Raw genomic sequence first — 21,588 nt, 5'->3', positions numbered from 1 at the left:
CCAAAAATGTACAGAAATTAGACTTTGAGCAGCTAAACAGTCTGGAGATCCGTTTGGAATATTCCATTCAATTGAAGAACAAGTTTCACATCCTTGTAGATGAAGGTGAAGAGATTACGTGGGATGCAATGAGAGACATCCTTGTTGAGACCAAGAGCCCAAGAATCCTTACCCAAGAAAGAGAGAAGAAGGAAGAACAAATGGGTGTCGGAAGAGATACTATCAATGATGAGGGATAGACAGAAGATTAGTAGTAGATCAAGTAAACAATATAAAGATCTAGATAGAAAAATTAAGTGCAGGGTGGCAAAAGAAGAGTGTGTTGAGATTGAGAGTGGACTAGAGAACAACAACCACAAGATTTATCAGAGACTTAATGAGACTACTGGAAGGAAGTCTGGCTGCTCAAACTCTGGATGCATTAAGGCAAAGGATGGAACGATGCTTGTTGAAAAGAGTGCTATTTTTAAAAGATGGACAGAGTATATCGGGGAGCTGTTTTTTTATGTTAGACAAGCAATTGCCAAGTTTTCCTGACTCAGAAGAAGGACCAAAGATCTTGAAAGCAGAAGTACGAACAGCAATCAAGATGTTGAGAAAGAATAAGGCGGCAGGACCGGATGGTGTAGTCATTGAGATGATTGAGGCATTAGAAGATTATGGAGTGGAAAAGTTAACGGAAGTGATTAATAAGGTATATGAGGATGGAGCTTCTAAGGAGAATTCGACAGATAGAGTTAGTAATGAAGATGTGTTGATAAGAGTTGGAATGTGCAGGAAACTACTGAAGGATATTAGGATTAGACAGATGAGATTCATGGGACATGTGTTGAGGAAGGGAGGTCTGGAGAACTTGGCAATAACTGAAAAAAAAAATAGAAGGAAGAAGGAGCAGGGGAAGAAAAAGAGTCACTTGGTTGGCCAGCATAGCTGAATGGATTCGGAATAGGTGAGAATACCAAAGAAGTGGAGTTGCTGAACATGGCAATAGACAGAGAATTGTGGCACAACATGATCTCATGATACGCTACTGAGAGAGAGAGAGAGAGAGACCCATAGAACGCCAACCGCTAGTTGTGAGAGTTGATTTTTTTTTAATTGTTCAGAATATACATGTTTATATTCCTTCTTATGGAATGGAAATGCTGTATTTGACCACTGACCTTATTTTTTAAAGGATTTAGGTAATTTCCACAGGATTTACGTATCTTCATAACTAATATAGATAGAAACTTCATTTTATTCCATATACTTTCACATATGATGAGGGGATGGAATTCCACAAATCATACCTCGGTCACACCTGTGGAACATGCAAATTAGCTGAAATATGCAAATTAATGGTTAAAATATAAGGTATAGGCCCTACTCATAGACCGCTAACCGCGAGTTGTAGAGAGTTAATTTTTTCTTCCAAATTGTATTGGAACATTTTGTCCAACAAATGACCACAAGTGCTGCATTTGGCCTTATTTTCAAAGAATTAAGGTAACTTTCACCATAGTCAAAATTCCATTTACTATGCTGTTATCTGCAAAAACGGAACTGACATTCCCTCAGAAAATGGTGTTTTGCAAAAACTTCGTTCATGATGCATTCGAAGAAGATATTAAAGAATGTAGGCGAATGTAGACAGCCTTGAGGTAGACTGATGTATGAAACCATTCGCTAACATATTCCTGAACCACATGTTGGTGACCTTGGCATAACTGCTTGACGGTGTGGATCCACTTCTGTCTCTTGTTACATTTGTTCATTGTTGCCCATAGTGCCTCATGCCAAACTATGTCGAAGGTTTTCTTTAATCTACAAAAGACTTGAACCTTCTACTGCTGCAGTCAGCAAGTTCAATAGATAAAAACTTCAAAATAAAATAAAATCAAATAAGGAGCTGTTTTGGTCTTACTCATAGTGCTAATCGCATCCATTCCCCACTCCAGTTTGGCAACTTGAATCCGGTTAAACCCTGTTTCCACACAAACTTTATCGGTTAATTAGATGTAGATGAATGTAAGGCGGTAATTAATGGCTTGGTAGTTATGATGCTTGGCTACCACTCCAAGGGTCCTGGGTTCAAGTCCCGTCACATGTCAGGATTTTTTCTAAGGACAAAATTACAACTCCACTCCCAAAGACTTGTAATAAGACTTTTTTTATGTTTTGTCTTGTAAACCTCTGAGGGTCCCTAATGATCAGCAATTGCTGGATGGATCACCCTCCTCAAAAGAAATAAAAAAATAAAAATTAAAAAAAAAGACCGAAATGGAAAATGGTGTATTTTGGGATTTTTTACTGTATAATATAGTCTCTAAATACCATACACCTCCCCATTTTTTTCTAATAGTTGCTGAATTAACTTTCGCAACCTATTTTTTTTTTAGATTTAGGAAATGGTCATAACCTTTAAACACTTAACTTATGTTTGTTCATTGTATAAAAGGTAAAACAAATACTGTAATTTGAAATAATAAGTACAGTATTTGGATAAAAATGTATTGTAACCAAATAACCTTAGAAAGTTAGGCATAACTTTCAACTGGTTCACTAGACTGCTCCTCTGCAATCTACTGCTACTCTACTTTCAACTGGTTCACTAGACTGCTCCTCTGCAATCTACTGCTACTCTACTTTCAACTGGTTCACTAGACTGCTCCTCTGCAATCTACTGCTACTCTACTTTCCCAACTTTGGCCCAATGATCAGCTTTGCTGGATGGGCTACCTTCATGATACATAGTTCAATAAAAAAAATCATATTTACATCGTAATTTGTAATAATCAGCAGTATGCAAAAAATGTATGTACTGTAGAGTAGATATTATATAGCAATGATACATTTGTTAATATTAAATGCATTCTGTTATGAATTCATAGAAAGACAAAGAAATATTAAAAACACGGAATATGATTTGCACAATAGTTTTATTGCTTTGATTTCAACAAATCTATTAAATGATTTAATTCATTTATTGCTCAAAATGTTCTTGAAAAAATATAAAAATGATTATGAAACATTTACCAACAGAAATTACATTAAAAAAACATTAGTACTAAATAGAATATAAATTCACTTTGACTTTATACAGTGCAATACAAGTCATCAATAAAAGTCACCACTTTGACTTTATACAGTGCAATACAAGTCATCAATAAAAGTCACTTCTTTAACATATATTGGATTCATTCAGTGATTAGGAAAATGAAGTTTGTATCTAGTCTATGTAGTTTTATGTGCCAAGTTCTTTTTTTTTTAAAAATTTATATTGAATTAAAATAGTTTGATATTCTCATCAATGCAATTCAGAGTGTGCAATCATAGATCTGAGTAATCCAACTCACTACAACCTCAGCAGCACTGGTTATTGTATTGATATCATATTTTATAACTGAAACATTTGGATAATTTGTGCTGCTGGTGACAATGATGTAATTTGAATACTACAGATTGTCACTGTCAAATGATAATGTTAGTAGACATCACAATCGGCAGATGAATACTGAGTACAGATATTGTCATTTGTTGTTTCGGTATACTTTGGTACTTTGTCAAGTCCAGAACCTAAATAGAAAGAAAACCATGGCAATTGAAATTGGAAAAGGAGCAAGTTAGGGTACTTAAGACGTCCAAGACGTGGAAGCACAGGCCCTATGGGGAAGAAGGAATTCCAATTCTCGCATATTATAAAGACATATTTAATCAAGAGAAATGTTAATAAATATAAATACCACTGTACACAGTATGTACAATCTATAGATACAAATACATTAGTTTTGTATACTACATCACAATGAAAGGAGTTTGTATGTACAGTAATCGTTTTATGTAGATTTAAAAAAAAAAACCACTATCAAATTCAGAAGAAGAGGCATCAATATCCAGCTGCTTATACCCATTATCACTATTTTTCCATGTTGCAGTAACCAAACAACTCTTATAGAATAAATTGACCTCCCAAATGTTTAAATACTTTAGTACAAGCCCACTTTATAATTTGTCATTTGGCAAGTCCAAACTAATCCACATATATTATGAAATATTGTCAGAGACACAACATTAAATGCTTGTTTTGCAAGAGAGAGCTGAATTTCTTCAGTTGTGATCAGTTTCAAAAGTATATTTCTCATGATTAAGAAAATTTGTAACCATATAAAAAATTACGAGAGTGGGTGTAATAATTTAATGTACCTGTAATTAGGTTGTGCAAGTCACAGTAATTGGTTCCTTTGTCCAGTACAGCATAAACAGTTTCAGATGTTGAATAACCCTGAACATCCAAAAATACAAAGGAATGCAATTAAAAGAAAAACAAAATTGTTTTACACAATCTAGTTAAAATCGAACCATTGACCTCAAAATTGCATCTGTGTTGACAATGCAATTGTGAGTATTATCAATGTTTATGTATGTTGCAATGTATGAAAAAGGGTACGGGGTAGCCATATTCTAAAATACGAGTTTATAATATTGATCCAATTATTATGTATTGATAGCTATTGAACTGCTGTTCTTTCTCTACTTTATACAAAGAAAACATGAAAAGCTTTTACCGTTGTAAGACAGATACCAGATGAGTTTTGATAGAAGGCAAAGAATTGATCATCAACATAACCTTTAGAAGGTGTTGTATGCTTTGTGTCTAAGTTCGTCATATTCTTCTTAACAATCTGGTAACAAATAATTTATACTGCAATTATTATATAATCGAATCTGCAAATCTAACATTGCTATAAAAAAACACATATTCCAATAAAATCTAAACAAAATTTAAATAAAGTATTTTGAATAATTTCACATAAAAATGACATAAATTAAAAGGCTTTGCTGACGTTTTTTCTAAATTAAATCTGTTGTTGTTTCAAAAACTTGTATGTACGATTCAAACTCTTGAATTGTATAGGCATCTAAAAACACAATGTTCTGCTTTATGATTGCCTGTAGCTCTTGTCACCATTTTGTGCATGATACATACCCCTGACACAAACTCAATTTCCAAAAAAAAAACAAAACATGGAGGTACAAGGTATTGAATAGTGATAATATTAAAGCTCATCTTACCAGCAACAAGTTGTGCAGTTAAAAATGATTGGGTCTATGTAATTTGAATTCAATTGTATTTGTATGCAAATTGCTATTATACACACAATCAGCACAAATCAATGAATAGACTGATCAACCTAATAATTATTATTTGTAGACACATTTTTAATAAAATAATGACGGTAACATTGCCACTTGTAATAGTTTAGTAACTTTGTTGCAATTCAAATGTGTTTTACATTTGTGGATATTTAGTAATGAGAGTATTAATTTTATAGTGATCCGTACAGATAAACACAACAAAACCTGTGACAGGATTAAACAAAATCAAACTTAATTACTGTACAAATTTTCTCCGCCGTTACGGGTGACAAAAGACAATTAATATATAAATTGCAAAGAAGTTACATAAACTATTACAATTTTAATTCAATGCAGAGCAAGTTCCAGACATTTTGAGCATTTTTGTGTCACATGAACATTTTCACACTCAGCGCAGAATGTTAGTAAATCTGAAAGTGCAATAACGAGACATAAAAATTTGTTTTAAAACATGCCTATTTTTAATCCATTTTGAAATAAAGCTACTGTAGGCCCCTACATCTCCTTCCCCCTTCATCCCTTTTAAAAAAACTTGATATTGAAAAATAATGAATACCTCATACAAACATTTTTCTCCTTTGTTATCTGGACAATATGTTCGGCCGCTCCATTTGTTTACTTGGTTGACCAACTTATTCTGCACATCAGAACAATTTATTCCAAATGTCCTGTGGAAATATAGTATAGCTAATATTCATCAAATATTTGTCAGAAAATGTAGTTTCTATTAATACAGGTACAAAATGCATACATACATAAACAATTGTATTGTAAATGTAGTCTAATACACTATATAATATTGTTTCTACAGGTACGTGTTCATACTGTACTTTTCACGCATAATAATAATAATATGCAAGTTTCACTCACTCATGGAGGGACAATTTTTTAGGTCTCGGGTATATACTGTATCACACATCCATAAAAATGTTCAGAAAAAACATTATTTTGAAATTGGCAATTTGAAGAAAAAACAATATTATTAATAATTATTTGATTTGAGCATAGCTCATGTTATCCTGTTACTACTGTATATTTTATGGTCGATAAAAGCTAACACAGAATGCCTATATTCAGTGGAAAATTATACATATAGGATGTTATTTTAATTCTAAATAGATTGTTGAACCCCCAAATGTGAAAACGGCCATAAATGTGAAAACAACAAATGTGAAAAGGGATCATCAACCACAAAAGTAATAAAGAAAAAAGGTTGAAAATACGCTATGTAAATTTTCAATTTATTTTGTCTCACTCATTGGCCACTGAAAAATGTTGCAGACCTTAAATGAAATTCACACAAAATGTCCACCAACTTCCCACTGTATGCTGGGAGTTGCTGTATGTGTGATTAAAACACAATTAGGTACATAGGATAGCTATAAAATAAAACGCCCCAGCATGTAATCTTTTCCAATTTCACTGCATTAATAAATACCGTAGGTGAAAAGCCTTGAGTTGGCACTGATGCATTGTATTTTGTCATACCCACCACTTAAAATTGGTCAGTCTAATCGGTCAGTCTAATTACTCGAAAACGACCATAAACAATTGAAAACAACCACAAACCGAAAACAAATAAAATATTCTAAATACCGAAAACAAATTTGTATAATTTTGTTTTAAATCAGTAGAGGGCGACATACAATATTATACAAATTTGTTTTTGGTATTTAGATTTTTCTATTTTGTTTTCGGTTTGTTTTCGGTTTGTTTCCGGTTAAATCAGACTGACCCCTTTCAATGACTAAAAAATTGTTTCAATGCTCCATCCAACCATGGATTAATGAATATTCATTAATCCATGATCTAACTTACTCACAGGTCATTTTATATGTAACAAAAATCATTGCACAATTTAAAATTGTTCAAGGATAGGATTCCTTGCGCAATTTTAAATTCAATCTAATGTGTTGCTATCTCCAACATTAAATTTCCTATTCAATGGACTTTACCTTTAATTGAGTATAGTTTTTAGTACATGTTCTATATTGAGAGATCACACACAAGCAACACACTATACAAGCACAATCATTATCACATGACTTTAAAGTTTACATAAGACACTCTACAGCCTCCGTCAGGTATATATAGCCTGGCCTACCCAATTGCATTTACCACCTACCAATTTACATGACATGAAGCATGCAAAGAATTGAGTTTGAACGGCTTGATCATAAAAGCGTCACTAGACAACTGCCAAATGCCTAACAAAACCACCACGACTGTTAAAACCTTAAAATACGTCATTCTTGAAACTGTTTGATTTTTAGTACTACTGCTGCTGTTGTACGTTTTCAGATTCAGGTTGTTAAATGTTACACTATCTGGCGCTAGTTCCGTTTCGCACCTGTCGTTTATTTCGACTCAAAATTGGTTAAGTAACTTTATCGTGAGTACCACACCTTAGAATTAGGCCTCAAAAATACTTTTACGAAGGAGATCACACAAAAAGTAAAAAATAAATCCTTTAAATTGATGAATTTACAGACGTGTTTCTCGCACATCGGTTCGTGAATTTCGCATACTCCATGTTCAATGTTGTTGTTTCTATGGAGCGCCAAAAGAGCAATCATAATAGAGGGCTAAAAACTCAGTAAATTTCGTATATTTAATGCATTTATTGGTGAAAATTACGTTTAATTTTATCATATTTTGTCAATGTCAATGCAACAAAAATATTACTGTTGATACTGTACATGGTTTTTGCAGGAGCTTTTAGGAATGAAAATCGACAAATTTATCATCATATTACATGTACTGTAGGGGTATACCTTAATCTAAATAATAGTCTTACTCTTAGGCCTAGGGTTGGTTGCTATTTGACAACAGCAAATTATTAGCAGTAAAATGTTACAGCATTTTTATTGACAAAATATATTAAAATTAAACGTGTATTTCAATAATAAATGCATTAAAAGAAGACGCATTCCACTGAGGTTTTAACCATCTATTGTTGTTGCTCTTTTGGCGCTCCATAGAAACAAAAATATTGAACTTCGAGTATGCTAAATTCGCGGCGAACGGTATGCGAGAAACATGTTTGTAAAATCATCAATTTAAGGATTTATTTGTTACTTTTTATGTGATTCTTCTTCATAAAAGTACTTATGAGGCCCAATTTTAAGATGTGGTATTCACAATAAGTTGCTTAACAATTTGGAGTCAAAAGGAAGTCGAAATAAAAACAGGTGCGAAACGGAACTAGCGCCCACTATCTTTGATGTTATGTAAGTTGTTTACGCACCACAAACTGGTGGTGGTAGAATAAAGTTGAGCGGCGCTGTTTATGATAGATGGTACTTTATGGGGCGCCATAAGCAGCAAAGGTGTTGTCTATGTCGCACGCGTATCGTCGTCTTGACACTGATGGATGGATAAGATTCCTAGATTCCTCCCCTCCGCTATCCCATTCCAATCCATTGCTTTCTTTTTTCAGGAAATAAATGAATATGATTTTTTCTCACTCATTCCATCTCAATTTGAATATTATTTATAATTTTCAAATATTTCAAATTCGATCCATTTGACTCGGACCACAAACCAACATATTTCTCTTTACACAACTACTTCTTTTAAACATAATATTCAGTTCACTGGTCAGAATTCTGGCAAAACTACAAGACACAAAAAAGAGTTTTATTGAATTACGACACGTATTGTCAGTTATGTGTAATAATCACCCGTTCACTTCCGATATCAGAACGTATTGTTTAGTTTTGAAAAAAGTGTGTTATCATACGTAAGCGTCAAGCGTTAAAATAACGTATTTTGAAAACGGTTTTAAACGTATAAAGAACGCAATATTGTTTGGATAATAGAACATTTATTTTAAAACGTTAAGAATGTATATTATTGTAGTTTATAGAATTTAAATGTTTAAAAAACATTACAAACGTGTTTGGGTATTCTAATTTTAATATTTGATTTGAAAAACGATGTGTGGAGTTTAAAACCTTTAATCTGGGGTGGGCAACTGACCTCCCAAAATAAATCGTGGGGGTCAAATAGCATTTTGACACCCCACAAAGGTATTTTTTTTCAACATCGTCTTAGCACTTAGTACAATAGTACAAATATGCAAGTCCAAACAGCTTTTATAATAGGCTAATCTAGTACAGTTTAAAGCAAAGAGTAGGTCCATAATTACTGTCCGTTAATGAGTTATGAATTTGTAAGTTGGCCTCTGAAAATAATATGGTTGGCGCTTCCGTATCGTGAAAAAGGCGTATTTTCGGTGAACAATTCGCGTGGTGGTTACGTTCCTGGCTATGTTATGCTAATGTTAAACAATGTGATCACTGAGCTAACAACATACATTTTATGCGAATGTGCTGAAAAGTCTGAGCAGTGTGTTCGGAAAGTTAAATTGATGTTTTTGTTTTCACTTTCAGACTATATTTACGTTAAACAAAATGATTACTACTGACTTTTAATCCAAAAAAATTGGATAAAAAGTCAATAAAAAAAAACCAATAATTAAAATTGTTACCCAAAAAGTGGAGCGCCGTTTTTTTGTAAGAAATATTTCTTGTTTAATATTTGTTTTATTGTCTAGCATTATTTGTAGTCTTGATTTTTAAATTTGTATGAACATTTTATTATATGTATGTTTCAGTGTATATATTTTGTTTGTTTGTTAGACCCTTTTTGCTATGATCATTGTAATAATCTTCCATACCCATTGCACTTTGTACCATCTTATATGGTATCACAGGATATCTGTGGCCTTCATATTTTTTGTTAAATAAAAATGTGCATTTTTGGTAACCAAAATATATTACCCATCAAAGTTCTCGTAGGATATTTACAATGTTTGTGAATGTTTTTGTTTCTATGTTGGGTGTAAAAACCTCACAAATGTTAAATAAACAATAAGATATATTTTTGCTATTTATTGCAGAATTACCATACAAGCAAACAGAGAATGGAGGGCTTTCCTATAATTATCACACACACACACACACACATAATTATATACACAATAATTGCACATATTTATGACTATTCTATAAACAATTCAGTAGAAAAGAAAAGAACCAGGACATTAAATACTGCATTATAATAAAAGAAGAATATTTGAATTGATCTACTACTCTATACGGTATGGAAATAAGGGTGAACCAACGTCACAGACATACATTAAGATTAGGAACCAGTTAATAAACAAATTCAGTCATAAAAAAGCTAATTCATATTTCAGTTTGTAACAAGGATTAGTTGCAGACACACATACTCATCAATTACAAGTATCACAAAAATAAATAATAACTTGTATAACAAGACATCAAACTGTTAGTGTTCAAATACATTAATTAAAATATTGCATATTTTCACCATGCATTTTAGCCTACAACAATTATTTTTTAAAACCGACTTTAGTAAGTTAAAATTTGTTTACAATAACATGCTTTATTTCCTAAATTATCACTTCAAAGAAGTTAGCAAATAATTGCACAATTATATGGAATGATCAATACATTTTCAAGCCAATATGTAATGTGTTTATCTAACAATTTGGCTATACCTATTCACACTTAACTTATTGAATAATATCTATAAGCCTACACAACTACAACTTATTTAAATTCAATAGAGATTGAATTGATAATTAATATAAAAATATATTAAAAAACAAACAGAATCAAATTGTTCTCTCATATTACCTCATAAAAAAATAAAGAGAAAAAGATGTGGGCTAGTAGTAGTAATATTCTACTACAACTAAATAATCAAAGTTAAATGTTGCCTTTATGGACATTTGAAAGAATTTATAAAAATTATATTTTAATAACATAATATGTAAAAAGCTTTTTTGTTTTGTTTTTTTATATTACTGAATGATACACTTACCAATGATGCTTTATATATGAATAGATGTTGGCATAAATATTGAAACAACATTCTAAACTTATTAATTATATTGCAGTGCTACACAATCATGAAGCTTATAATAATTATGCAGCTTATAATAATTATGCAGCATATAATGCAGATTTAGGATAAAGAAACAAATGTAAAAGTATAAAACTGTTAAAATAAAAAACTAGCAAAACTGGCAAGAACAATGAAGATGGCATTAGAAATATGTTTTAAAAGAAAATTGTCATGATCACTTTACAATATTTCTGTTTATATTCTTTGTATTGTATAATAATCTTGTTTCTTAATTAAACAAATGGAAATCATTTTCATTGATCAAGATTGATTATTTTTCAATGTCATTTTGTATGTCACAGTAATATAAATAGTGTTTAATGCAAGCATAAACCTGGTATATAGTATAGTTGTGAGTTCTGAGGAGTAAGTTACAGGAGAGTTTGGGCAAGCTTACGTATACGCATACGAATCTGTCTGACAACACATATATGGATATGTTTGAATTTGTAGCTTTTTTCATTTGGGAAAAATCATTTTACGTACCATTAGAGGGCTAAATATATGTAGGAGATAGGCCTAGGCTGGGTTCATCGACGCATCTAGCCTAGGCCTCTATGTTTACCAACATATCTAGCCCAGGCCTAGTCAACATTTGTTATTTATTCTCAAGTCAAGCTACACAGAATGTGTGATAAAATGTGAAATTTTACCCATACAGATACGGAGGTTGCCCAAATTTCCTAATACTGTATTACAATAATAATGCCTCTACCAGATAACATCAACAAACATGGATGATATGTTCATGTTCTTAATGATGTTGTACTTTTGGTTCTTTCTTTAGCTTTGTTCGGTGGTGTTTGTTGGTTGGCTTGCGCTGGTGGCGCTTGTTTCTTCTTGACCGGTGACATCGGTGTAGGACGTGGTCTAGTTGGACTTAGTGATTTTGGTCTACTAGAAGAAACTCTTTTAGTGTCTGTATTGTACAGCTGTATAAACCTCCTCACTGAATGGATAGGATTTATTGTTTTGTGCTTCATCGTCTTTTCAAATACTTCAATAACAATATCTGTAAATTATAATATTAATAATTGAAATATTTGTTAGTGTAATTTTATAGACATAATTATATTTTAGATATTTTTGACAATATTGTGCAGCATTTTCATAATGTAGTTTATAAAATGAATTGAAAGACCAAAAAGGAATTAAGTTGACCTCTGCATTATTTTTTGTGTTTTTAATATTTGAAACTTAAATTTCTTTTTAAAATACATCTAGTCTCGCACTAACCTAATGTTTCCTCTATCATTGGTGGTAGTTGTTGCTTCAAAACCTCACAGTTTGTGTGTAATGCTGGGTTACAATTTATCTCCAAAACATAAATCTGAAAATAGAACAAGGAATAATATATAATGGATATCAGTAACACATTAGTAGGGGATATGCATATTTATAAGTTAGTTGGACATTCATGAATAATTATTCAATGGAAATTGCTTTAAATACTGCAACATCTCAGCTAATAATAATTGTATTTTCTGTAACTTGTATCATGTGTAATGTACTTACATTGAAGTCTGTATCAACAAGAAAATCAAAGCCCAATAATTCAAAGAATCCATAGCGACATTCTAATTTATTCTTAACAGCATGAAAACAGTGTGTCATAATTTTCATCATTTGTTTCTGAAAGAAATTAAACAAACAAAACTTTAGTTTGATAATACAATAAAGCAAGTCGATCAATTTATTAAAAGCAGGAATGAATGCTACACAATAATTTGTAACTTTAATGTTCCATCTTGTCTTTGGAAATAAAGTAGTGTAGGTTGTTAATGAGGACTAATGTTGGTTTTACTGTAACCAATAGGATTTTAACCTAAGAACCAATGAACTGGTATTATGAAAAAAAAAACCTGAGACAGTAGGCATCTTAGTACAAAAACCACCTCCTTTTGGACATGACCCATATTCAGGGGACACCCTAAATGTTTATTTCCTGTGAAACAAATGTGGAGAAGTATGTTTTAACATTAACAATATAGCCAATCCCTATTTAGAGTAAACTATATTAAGTAGACACCTTATTTGGGTGCCGACGGTGTTCCCTTAATAGGGATTCTACTGTATTAAGATTTGTATGGGGGCCCAGAAGGATCAGTAAAAGAATAATACCTTACAGATGCAAAATGTTACTACAAAAACCATGAAGTACCTCCATTCAAACTAACAAATGGAATATGTACGAAATAAAGGTCAATTTGATTTGCAGAAGTATGTGCAGAGTTCACTCACTGTGAAGGAGTTGAGAACCCAGTCCTTACTAAGAACTTTCTCGCAGAGTTCACTTACTGTGAAGGAGTTGAGAACCCAGTCCTTACTCAGAACTTTCTCAAAGAGTTCACTTACTGTGAAGGAGTTGAGAACCCAGTCCTTACTAAGAACTTTCTCACAGAGTTCACTTACTGTGAAGGAGTTGAGAACCAGTCCTTACTCAGAACTTTCTCACAGAGTTCACTTACTGTGAAGGAGTTGAGAACCCAGTCCTTACTCAGAACTTTCTCACAGAGTTCACTTACTGTGAATGAGTTGAGAACCAGTCCTTACTCAGAACTTTCTCACAGAGTTCACTTACTGTGAAGGAGTTGAGAACCCAGTCCTTACTAAGAACTTTCTCAAAGAGTTCACTTACTGTGAAGGAGTTGAGAACCCAGTCCATACTCAGAACTTTCTCACAGAGTTCACTTACTGTGAAGGAGTTGATAACCCAGTCTTTACTCAGAACTTTCTCACAGAGTTCACTTACTGTGAAGGAGTTGAGAACCCAGTCCTTACTAAGACCTTTCTCACAGAGTTCACTTACTGTGAAGGAGTTGATAACCCAGTCCTTACTCAGAACTTTCTCACAGAGTTCACTTACTGTGAATGAGTTGAGAACCCAGTCCTTACTAAGACCTTTCTCAGAGTTCACTTACTGTGAATGAGTTGAGAACCCAGTCCTTGCTAAGACCTTTCTCACTTGCTAATGAATTTACATATTCATTGAAGCGTTCCATACTCCACACTGTGTCTTCCTTAACATCTTGATAACTTGGATTTTTCTTTTGTTGATACTAAAAATAAAATAAAATTGATATCTAAAATCATAAATACTGTAGATGGTATCATGTTGGTAGAAATTACCTTACACTTTGTATAGATTGTAGATGAAAATGGATCAAAAACAATGTTGTTCCGTCTTTTGCCCTTTAACAATTATTCTGCAGTAGCCCCTAAAAACAGCTTAATAACATAACAAATCTATGATGTTCAAGTTACAAAACTTGCTTTTCATCAATAACTAACACTACATGAATTTATGTCAACCACTAGTTGTTATCGCATGTTTTTGTTAACATTATGTTATAGATGGATCTTGAGTCAATTGTCATTGTGTGACATATTTGTGCAGGATATACACTGGTATAAGAGCAGGAAAGTAAAGAGTAACCACATCACAAGCTATCTTAAGCTTGGTTCTCAGGTTGTAAGCACAACGTAAGTAATTTGACCAATAATAAGAGATGGATTATCTGAACTGATGGTTGTCATTGGTCAATTTGCTTGCGTTGCGCTTACGTCCTTGCGTTGTCACCTAAGAACCAAGCTTTAGAGAGCACTGGTAGACGATAGAGTTAAATGGAGAGTCATGTCAGTCAATAGTCCATGATGATGATATATTCTATGTGGTGGCATACGTATGCTATACATGTCAAGCACCTGTAATTAAATCACAATTAATACAAACAAAAGCTGGAACAACAAAAGCCAGAATCAAAGTTGCCTCTGAAAAAACAGTAAGTAAGTACTAAGTATCCATCACGCATTATGGAATGTGTGAAGCTAGTGTCTTACCTGATTGGTGAGATGTAGAGCCAAATCATGACTATCTGGATCATATTTATCGCAAGACAACCTGCAATAACCTTGATGGAAGAATACAATGAATGGTGTGGTGGAAGCTATCAACATGTATGATCGGACGTCAAACTTCTTACCATTCAACAGCAAAGGATTCGGAATGTACCTATATGTAGTGAAACGTTTTTACAATTTAAAGTGGAATCCTTTCATACAATGTATTAAAGTATTTTTTGTTATAATATAAAATTACCTTAAATGTATAAAGTTGACTTGTAATTACTCTACAGCAGCTATACTTTTTATATTTTGTATATACATTCTATCAAAATATGACCTATGCAATATAATTTACAGATCTTCTGATTTAACACTTAATTTAATGATCCTTAGAAAATGAGGATACCATTCACTGTCTGAATAGTGTAGCCAGTTATTTATCAGGGTTGATTGCATTTAAGTATTCTAACTTATAGGTAGGCCTACATTTGTAGTGTACTGTTAGTGTTGCACTATAATGCTATTAGTTCTTTTTTTGCTTTTAGTGTTCTGTACGTGGACCCCTGTCTGGCACACAGCTTCTGTTCTGCAACCTAATTATTTATTGTGCACATGTGGCTTATGCTTTGGCTTCATAGTTCTCTTGAAAGACAAAGCAACATTCTATTCTGAGGACATAAACAAATGGTGCATACAGGTTCTCACCTGACAGTCCAATTTCTAATCATTATGCCTTATTGTTCTCTAAATAAATACATGATCATTAAATAGAGATTCTATGTAATAATCATCATTGTTTCATTGTATTTACCTCTGAATCAATCTCTGATTAGCATGTGGTCTCAGCTTTCTTTTTGGAGGTTTATCAGCTTGAACATCACTGTACTTTTCTTTCAACTCACTGAGGTCACGTACGAGGTAGATACCTTTGCCTTGATTCATACCATTTGGTTTACAAATCCAGGTCTCACCTTCTGCATAAAGAATTACAAATTTTAGTGCTGTAGAAAATAATATCATAGGTCGCCTGGGGATCTACCTGAAATTTGTGTGTTTTCTCAAGAAAAAATCTTATATTGTAACATTGTAATCTTATGTTGTAAATTAGCCAATTTGATGTGTAAATATCCAAAGATTGAAATCTTTTCCGAAATGTTAAAATGCATTTTGAAAAAGTTGACATTTTTTGCTAAGGTATACTGTAGATAAATAATAAATGTTTATTATGGGTTCTTTAAAAATAACATACATCTTTATACAATAGTTAGAACAAGGGAAGAGTGAAATCTCTTTATAATTTTTGTAAAAATTTAAACAAATATCTTATTTCTTTATACTAATTTTAATATTATTATGATTGTAGTTCACTGAATGTATCTATTTTTCTTCCATCGTTTTTTTGTTTTATTTATTATTTTAAGTAGTAAATTGTATTAGTTTATATGTATCTGTATTGTTTGTGGGGTCTTTCTCGAGACAAGAAACTTGATTTCTTCTAGAGAAGACCCCAAATGATGGCTTATTGCCTTGTTTTATTTAAATATGTACACACCTATATATTACACTGTTAAAAAATATGCCATTGTTGAACAAATAAATGTTTTTTGAACTTGAACTTAGAACAAACCTTTAAAAGTTTCAAAGAATGCATCCCTGTCTGCTTTAAGATCCAACACAAAGGATTCTGGGAAGAAGTCATTCATACGAATAGAGCGTGGTGATTTCGGTCTTGAAACTCTATCGAGTACACGCTCATACTCTCGGAGACTGTTAAACAAACCAGTCTTAGTCGTCAGCAAATATCCATTTGGTATTCTGTTTACCAATTGGTCACCTGTAAATAATTGTTATCATAAAGAACAAGATATACTACCATAAATGTTGCATTTAACATTCTTAATCAATGGAATTTATCCTATTTATTGTGTTTTAGAATTGCGAAATATCTGTTAAGTGTTACATTTATTTTTACTTATTAAACATTAAAATATTATTTTAATTATTATAATGTACAGTAATAATATAATGTATAATCTTAGCTGAAACGTACTGTTGTCTGTATATGTTAACGTACTGTTGTCTGTATATGTTAACGTACTGTTGTCTGTATATGTTAACGTACTGTTGTCTGTATATGTTAACGTACTGTTGTCTGTATATGTTAACGTACTGTTGTCTGTATATGTTAACGTACTGTTGTCTGTATATGTTAACGTACTGTTGTCTGTATATTTTAACGTACTGTTGTCTGTATATGTTAACGTACTGTTGTCTGTATATGTTAACGTACTGTTGTCTGTATATGTTAACGTACTGTTGTCTGTATATGTTAACGTACTGTTGTCTGTATATGTTAACGTACTGTTGTCTGTATATGTTAACGTACTGTTGTCTGTATATTTTAACGTACTGTTGTCTGTATATGTTAACGTACTGTTGTCTGTATATTTTAACGTACTGTTGTCTGTATATGTTAACGTACTGTTGTCTGTATATGTTAACGTACTGTTGTCTGTATATGTTAACGTACTGTTGTCTGTATATTTTAACGTACTGTTGTCTGTATATGTTAACGTACTGTTGTCTGTATATGTTAACGTACTGTTGTCTGTATATTTTAACGTACTGTTGTCTGTATATGTTAACGTACTGTTGTCTGTATATTTTAACGTACTGTTGTCTGTATATGTTAAAGCCCCATTCCCTACGTTTTTTAGATCTAATTTGAGATCACAAACTATATTTAATGTAAAAATAATACTATATGATCCTATTGCGATAACTTTTTTCGTCTTTAAACGGTTAAAAATGTGAAAAATAAGTCGATTCTAATAATTATAGCGGCCCGCTATAAATCCCAAAATGCACTGCGCGCGGATTGATATTTTTGTTTTTCACCTGTAATTCGCCCACTTTTCGATCGATCGTGAGGCCAAAACAAATGGAAGACTCCTAACTTTTCAGCGAAAATACCGGGTTTTCCCCAATTTGTATCAACGGAGTCTGGCAAAAATAGAAAGACAATAAATGCAGCAACTATACAACGTCAGGCTAGGTATATAGGTAGCGTACGATGTTCGTACGTTACCGATGTTTACCAGCTAGGCCTACAAAACTAAGCCTAGCTAGGCTAGGCCTAAGACCGTCCACGAGAGGTCGATCGCCGCGAGCTACTTAGGTAGTGCATTGTTTCTCACTTTTTATCATAATTTACCATAAAACGTACATTTAAGACAAGGAATGACATGGTTTAATGTTTTTAAAGTGATATATATGTATTATTTTCCAAAAAACGTCCGAAATTGCAGGGAAGGGGTCTTTAACGTACTGTTGTCTGTATATGTTAACGTACTGTTGTCTGTATATGTTAACGTACTGTTGTCTGTATATGTTAACGTACTGTTGTCTGTATATGTTAACGTACTGTTGTCTGTATATGTTAACGTACTGTTGTCTGTATATGTTAACGTACTGTTGTCTGTATGTTAACGTACTTTTGTCTGTATATGTTAACGTACTGTTTTCTGTATATGTTAACGTACTGTTGTCTGTATATGTTAACGTACTGTTGTCTGTATATGTTAACGTACTGTTGTCTGCATATGTTAACGTACTGTTGTCTGTATATGTTAACGTACTGTTGTCTGTATATGTTGTTATTAGTCTTCAAATACAAACACCCAAACTGGTAATGATATCAGAAACAATTACAAAATATTTGCATGCTCATTAAAATAACTGATGTTTACCTGCTTTGAAAGTTGTATAATTGATCTGTGATTTAAGTTCAACCCAGCGAAGCCGGTAGTTGTCACTGTTTTTATCATGAATTCGTCGCCATCCTCGAGACAACAAAGGTTCTTCTACTCTAAAAACAATAAAATACATATAAAGATATTGAGAAATTTTAAAAACAAAAAAAATCACATTCATAATCATTTGTTCTTCAGGAAAAAGGCACCCCTAATAAAGATTGTATGGGTCCATACTGTATCTTGCAGTCAATATTGTACAGGGAACAGTGACATCAAGCATGCTTTGAAAAAGAGTAGGAAGCCAAAACGATTTTATTATTAAATAAAACTTTTTCACTAGTAGGTTTGTTTACATTTTAAAATTCAACAGATTTTGCTATTGTTGGTATGTAGTGTATTCTAGACTATCTAAGACAATTTCCATTTTATCCATAAAAAGCAGTTAAATTGATAGAAATGAGTGGTAAGCCACAACGTGGACTTACTGTAGGGTTAATTTTGAAGGTTTAAAAGAATTTATCTTACAATGAAACTCCATTTCCTCCACCGATGAAAAAATATGGACCATGTCCACGAACTGAGGTTGGGGGTGCTTGAACAGTTAGAGAATTGCCTTTAGATTTATCAGTGTGCTGGGCTCTGTTGGCTTTTCCACTATCTCCGCTAGCTGACTTGCTACTACTCGATGATTTTACATTGGTCGCATTCATACCTGGAAACAACAAAAACAATGCATGTATTGATTTCAATTGCGCAGTACTGTTTATCATGTTACAGATACAGATACAGATAACTTTTATTGTCCAAATAAACTGGAAATTGCATTTGCTCACTTATCACATAAAAATATCGTATAAAAATATCGTATAAAAATAAAGTATAAAATGTAGAATAACAATATAAAAATACACAATGATTAAAAAAGTACATCATAAAATTACAGCTCAACAATATTTAAGTTAAAAATGATATTTTAATGAAATGTTGTGTTTACAATAATTTATAGTATTAGTTTTTTCTTTAACATTAAGAAATAGTAACAATTTGTAATTAATATCTTAGTATTTTGTAAATGCATATATAGATATAAAATACTAAGATATTTAAAAAAAAAATAATAATTTATAACCATAAAATATTACACTAAAGTAATAATTTGCATATTGATTTGGAAGGTGATCATAGTGTTGGTGGGTTTGTGATTTGTCATATCAAATCCACAAACTGTTAATACTATCAAACTTTACCAGAAGTGAAATAACATCTTTTATAACATCAGGAAACCAGATTAAAATCATGTTTTTATATTTCAATTCTGTGTCAAAATAATGAAATATGCTTATTTGTCTTGATCTTTAATTTTATCAAATAATTTGTTATTTAATTGAAGTAAAAATATAGAATGTACAGGTTGTTAAAGTACAATGGTATTTTAATGACTAAATAACAAGTGGCCAAGGTGAAAATTTAGCAAATAGATTTTTTGTTCTGCAACCAAAAAATATTGACAAAATATATATTATATTTATTATAATTAAAGCAGAATTGCACAAATTACTTTAGTCTCAGTTATGTTGTTTATCATTAAGAGCTGTCTACTGGACTCCAGACATTGGCGTATTCCAGGAAGAGTGTCACATGTTATTTTCTAAATAAATTAACATGTAAATTATTACTTTAATCTCTATTAATCACCTAGTAATGAATGAAACACCTTGGTCTAGAGACTGGCATTACAGTATACAAAATGTGTTCATAATTCAGAGCATGAAATATGAGAAAAATTGCAATGTTCAAAAGCATTGAAGTAATGCTTTCTTTGACTCAACAACAGCAAACAAACACATTTCAACCTGGTTTCAGTGAACCTGCAATAACTTAAGAACAAATTCACATGCTGTCATACTCAAGGCTTTCTTGCTTACCCACCACGCTTGAACTCCAGCATTCTGCCTTTTATAGAATGGTCTATTTCAACATTTGAATTAATATTAATATTATAGTCAAACATTCTGAAAAATATGGGGTGAGACATATTTTTTGAGCATCAAAAAAAGATGAGTGGCGAATTGGTTTCTGATTAGTATACTATTAACAGGCTTGTATCTAGCTGGTTCATTGAACGTACGCATACCTGCAAAATATTAGTGCTGTTTCCATTGCATATATATAAAATTGCCTTGCCTCAGCTTATTCATTGCTCAGGTGATCAATAGGGGCGGATTCAGAGAGCGCTAACATATAAAACTATAGTCTTTCAAAAACATATTATTGTCAATATTTTCAATCGCTCTAAGCCCCAGTAGTATTAACTTCAGTATACTTTGTTAGAGCAATATTTGTGTATTATGTATGTTAAAATAATTTTACGGTTGCAGAGGTTCCGATGGTTGTATGTCATGGTCCAAAGAGGTTGCAAAACACTGATATTTTTCTAAATTTATAAATTACACAGATAACTCCGCTATTAATAGCTATGTTGCCAGTTTCCCACATTAAATCATTGAATAAACGATATCAAAACCATAAATTATTTGAAAATTTACAATCCATTTTTTTAGTCATTTTATATTCAAATTTAAATAATTTTTTTAAAGGATTTTTCATCATGATTTAGTTAGTGACAAACAAATGATTTAAAAATTTGCCGTAAATAAGCAAAGGAATAAAACAAATAATTTTGTAGGTAAATATGAAAAAGTAATTATTTTTATGATGAATACGGAAGTACAATGAAATGGTATTATGGCCATGCAAAATATAAAATCATGCAAGGCAGTTAATAGTTGACTGAATAGGCTAATTAAATAGCTTCATAGGTCACAGTTAAGTATGCTGATAGACAAAAGTGAATTGTCCTTGATGACTTTCAGTTCGAAACAAGAGAACAAAAGTGCGAAAAATGCGTACA

General features: G+C 32.1%; 2 protein-coding genes across 4 annotated transcripts in view; both read right to left on the bottom strand.

Annotated features, from left to right (window-relative positions):
* Positions 1–3,256: 3,256 nt before the first annotated feature.
* LOC140044932 (uncharacterized) lies at positions 3,257–7,695 on the bottom strand. The gene is made up of 5 exons (XM_072089637.1): positions 7,265–7,695; positions 5,696–5,807; positions 4,548–4,664; positions 4,186–4,264; positions 3,257–3,558 (listed from the first exon to the last, which is right to left on the bottom strand). Exons 1-5 carry the CDS (start codon positions 7,387–7,389, stop codon positions 3,467–3,469), a joined length of 525 nt encoding a protein of 174 aa, XP_071945738.1. The 5' UTR covers positions 7,390–7,695; the 3' UTR covers positions 3,257–3,466.
* A 3,405-nt stretch (positions 7,696–11,100) lies between these two features.
* LOC140044926 (uncharacterized) overlaps positions 11,101–21,588 on the bottom strand; it is a 46,118-nt gene continuing 35,630 nt past the window's right edge. For 2 of the 3 annotated variants that reach the window (XM_072089627.1, XM_072089629.1), the window contains 9 exons: positions 19,203–19,389; positions 18,672–18,790; positions 16,550–16,756; positions 15,734–15,896; positions 14,917–15,088; positions 13,998–14,135; positions 12,592–12,708; positions 12,313–12,406; positions 11,101–12,088 (listed from right to left, as the gene is read on the bottom strand). In XM_072089627.1, the coding sequence (XP_071945728.1) occupies positions 11,823–12,088; positions 12,313–12,406; positions 12,592–12,708; positions 13,998–14,135; positions 14,917–15,088; positions 15,734–15,896; positions 16,550–16,756; positions 18,672–18,790; positions 19,203–19,389 (1,463 nt within the window). In that variant the 3' untranslated portion in view covers positions 11,101–11,822. The remainder of the gene's footprint in view (positions 12,089–12,312; positions 12,407–12,591; positions 12,709–13,997; positions 14,136–14,916; positions 15,089–15,733; positions 15,897–16,549; positions 16,757–18,671; positions 18,791–19,202; positions 19,390–21,588) is intronic. The other variant, XM_072089628.1, reaches the window with a different exon arrangement.

This window comes from Antedon mediterranea, chromosome 3, assembly GCF_964355755.1.
Source record: "Antedon mediterranea chromosome 3, ecAntMedi1.1, whole genome shotgun sequence".
NCBI lineage: Eukaryota > Metazoa > Echinodermata > Crinoidea > Comatulida > Antedonidae > Antedon > Antedon mediterranea.
This window is presented reverse-complemented; position numbering and strand designations above follow the sequence as displayed.

Bases quoted from the DNA above. Each gene is read 5' to 3' on its own strand.
- LOC140044932 (XM_072089637.1), bottom strand. From the start codon at position 7,389: ATGACGTATTTTAAGGTTTTAACAGTCGTGGTGGTTTTGTTAGGCATT. The intron at 4,665-5,695 runs GTATTCATTATT...ATTTGTTACCAG, and splicing joins GAGAAAAATGTTTGTATGAG to ATTGTTAAGAAGAATATGAC. The intron at 4,265-4,547 runs GTAAAAGCTTTT...TTGGATGTTCAG, and splicing joins CTGGTATCTGTCTTACAACG to GGTTATTCAACATCTGAAAC.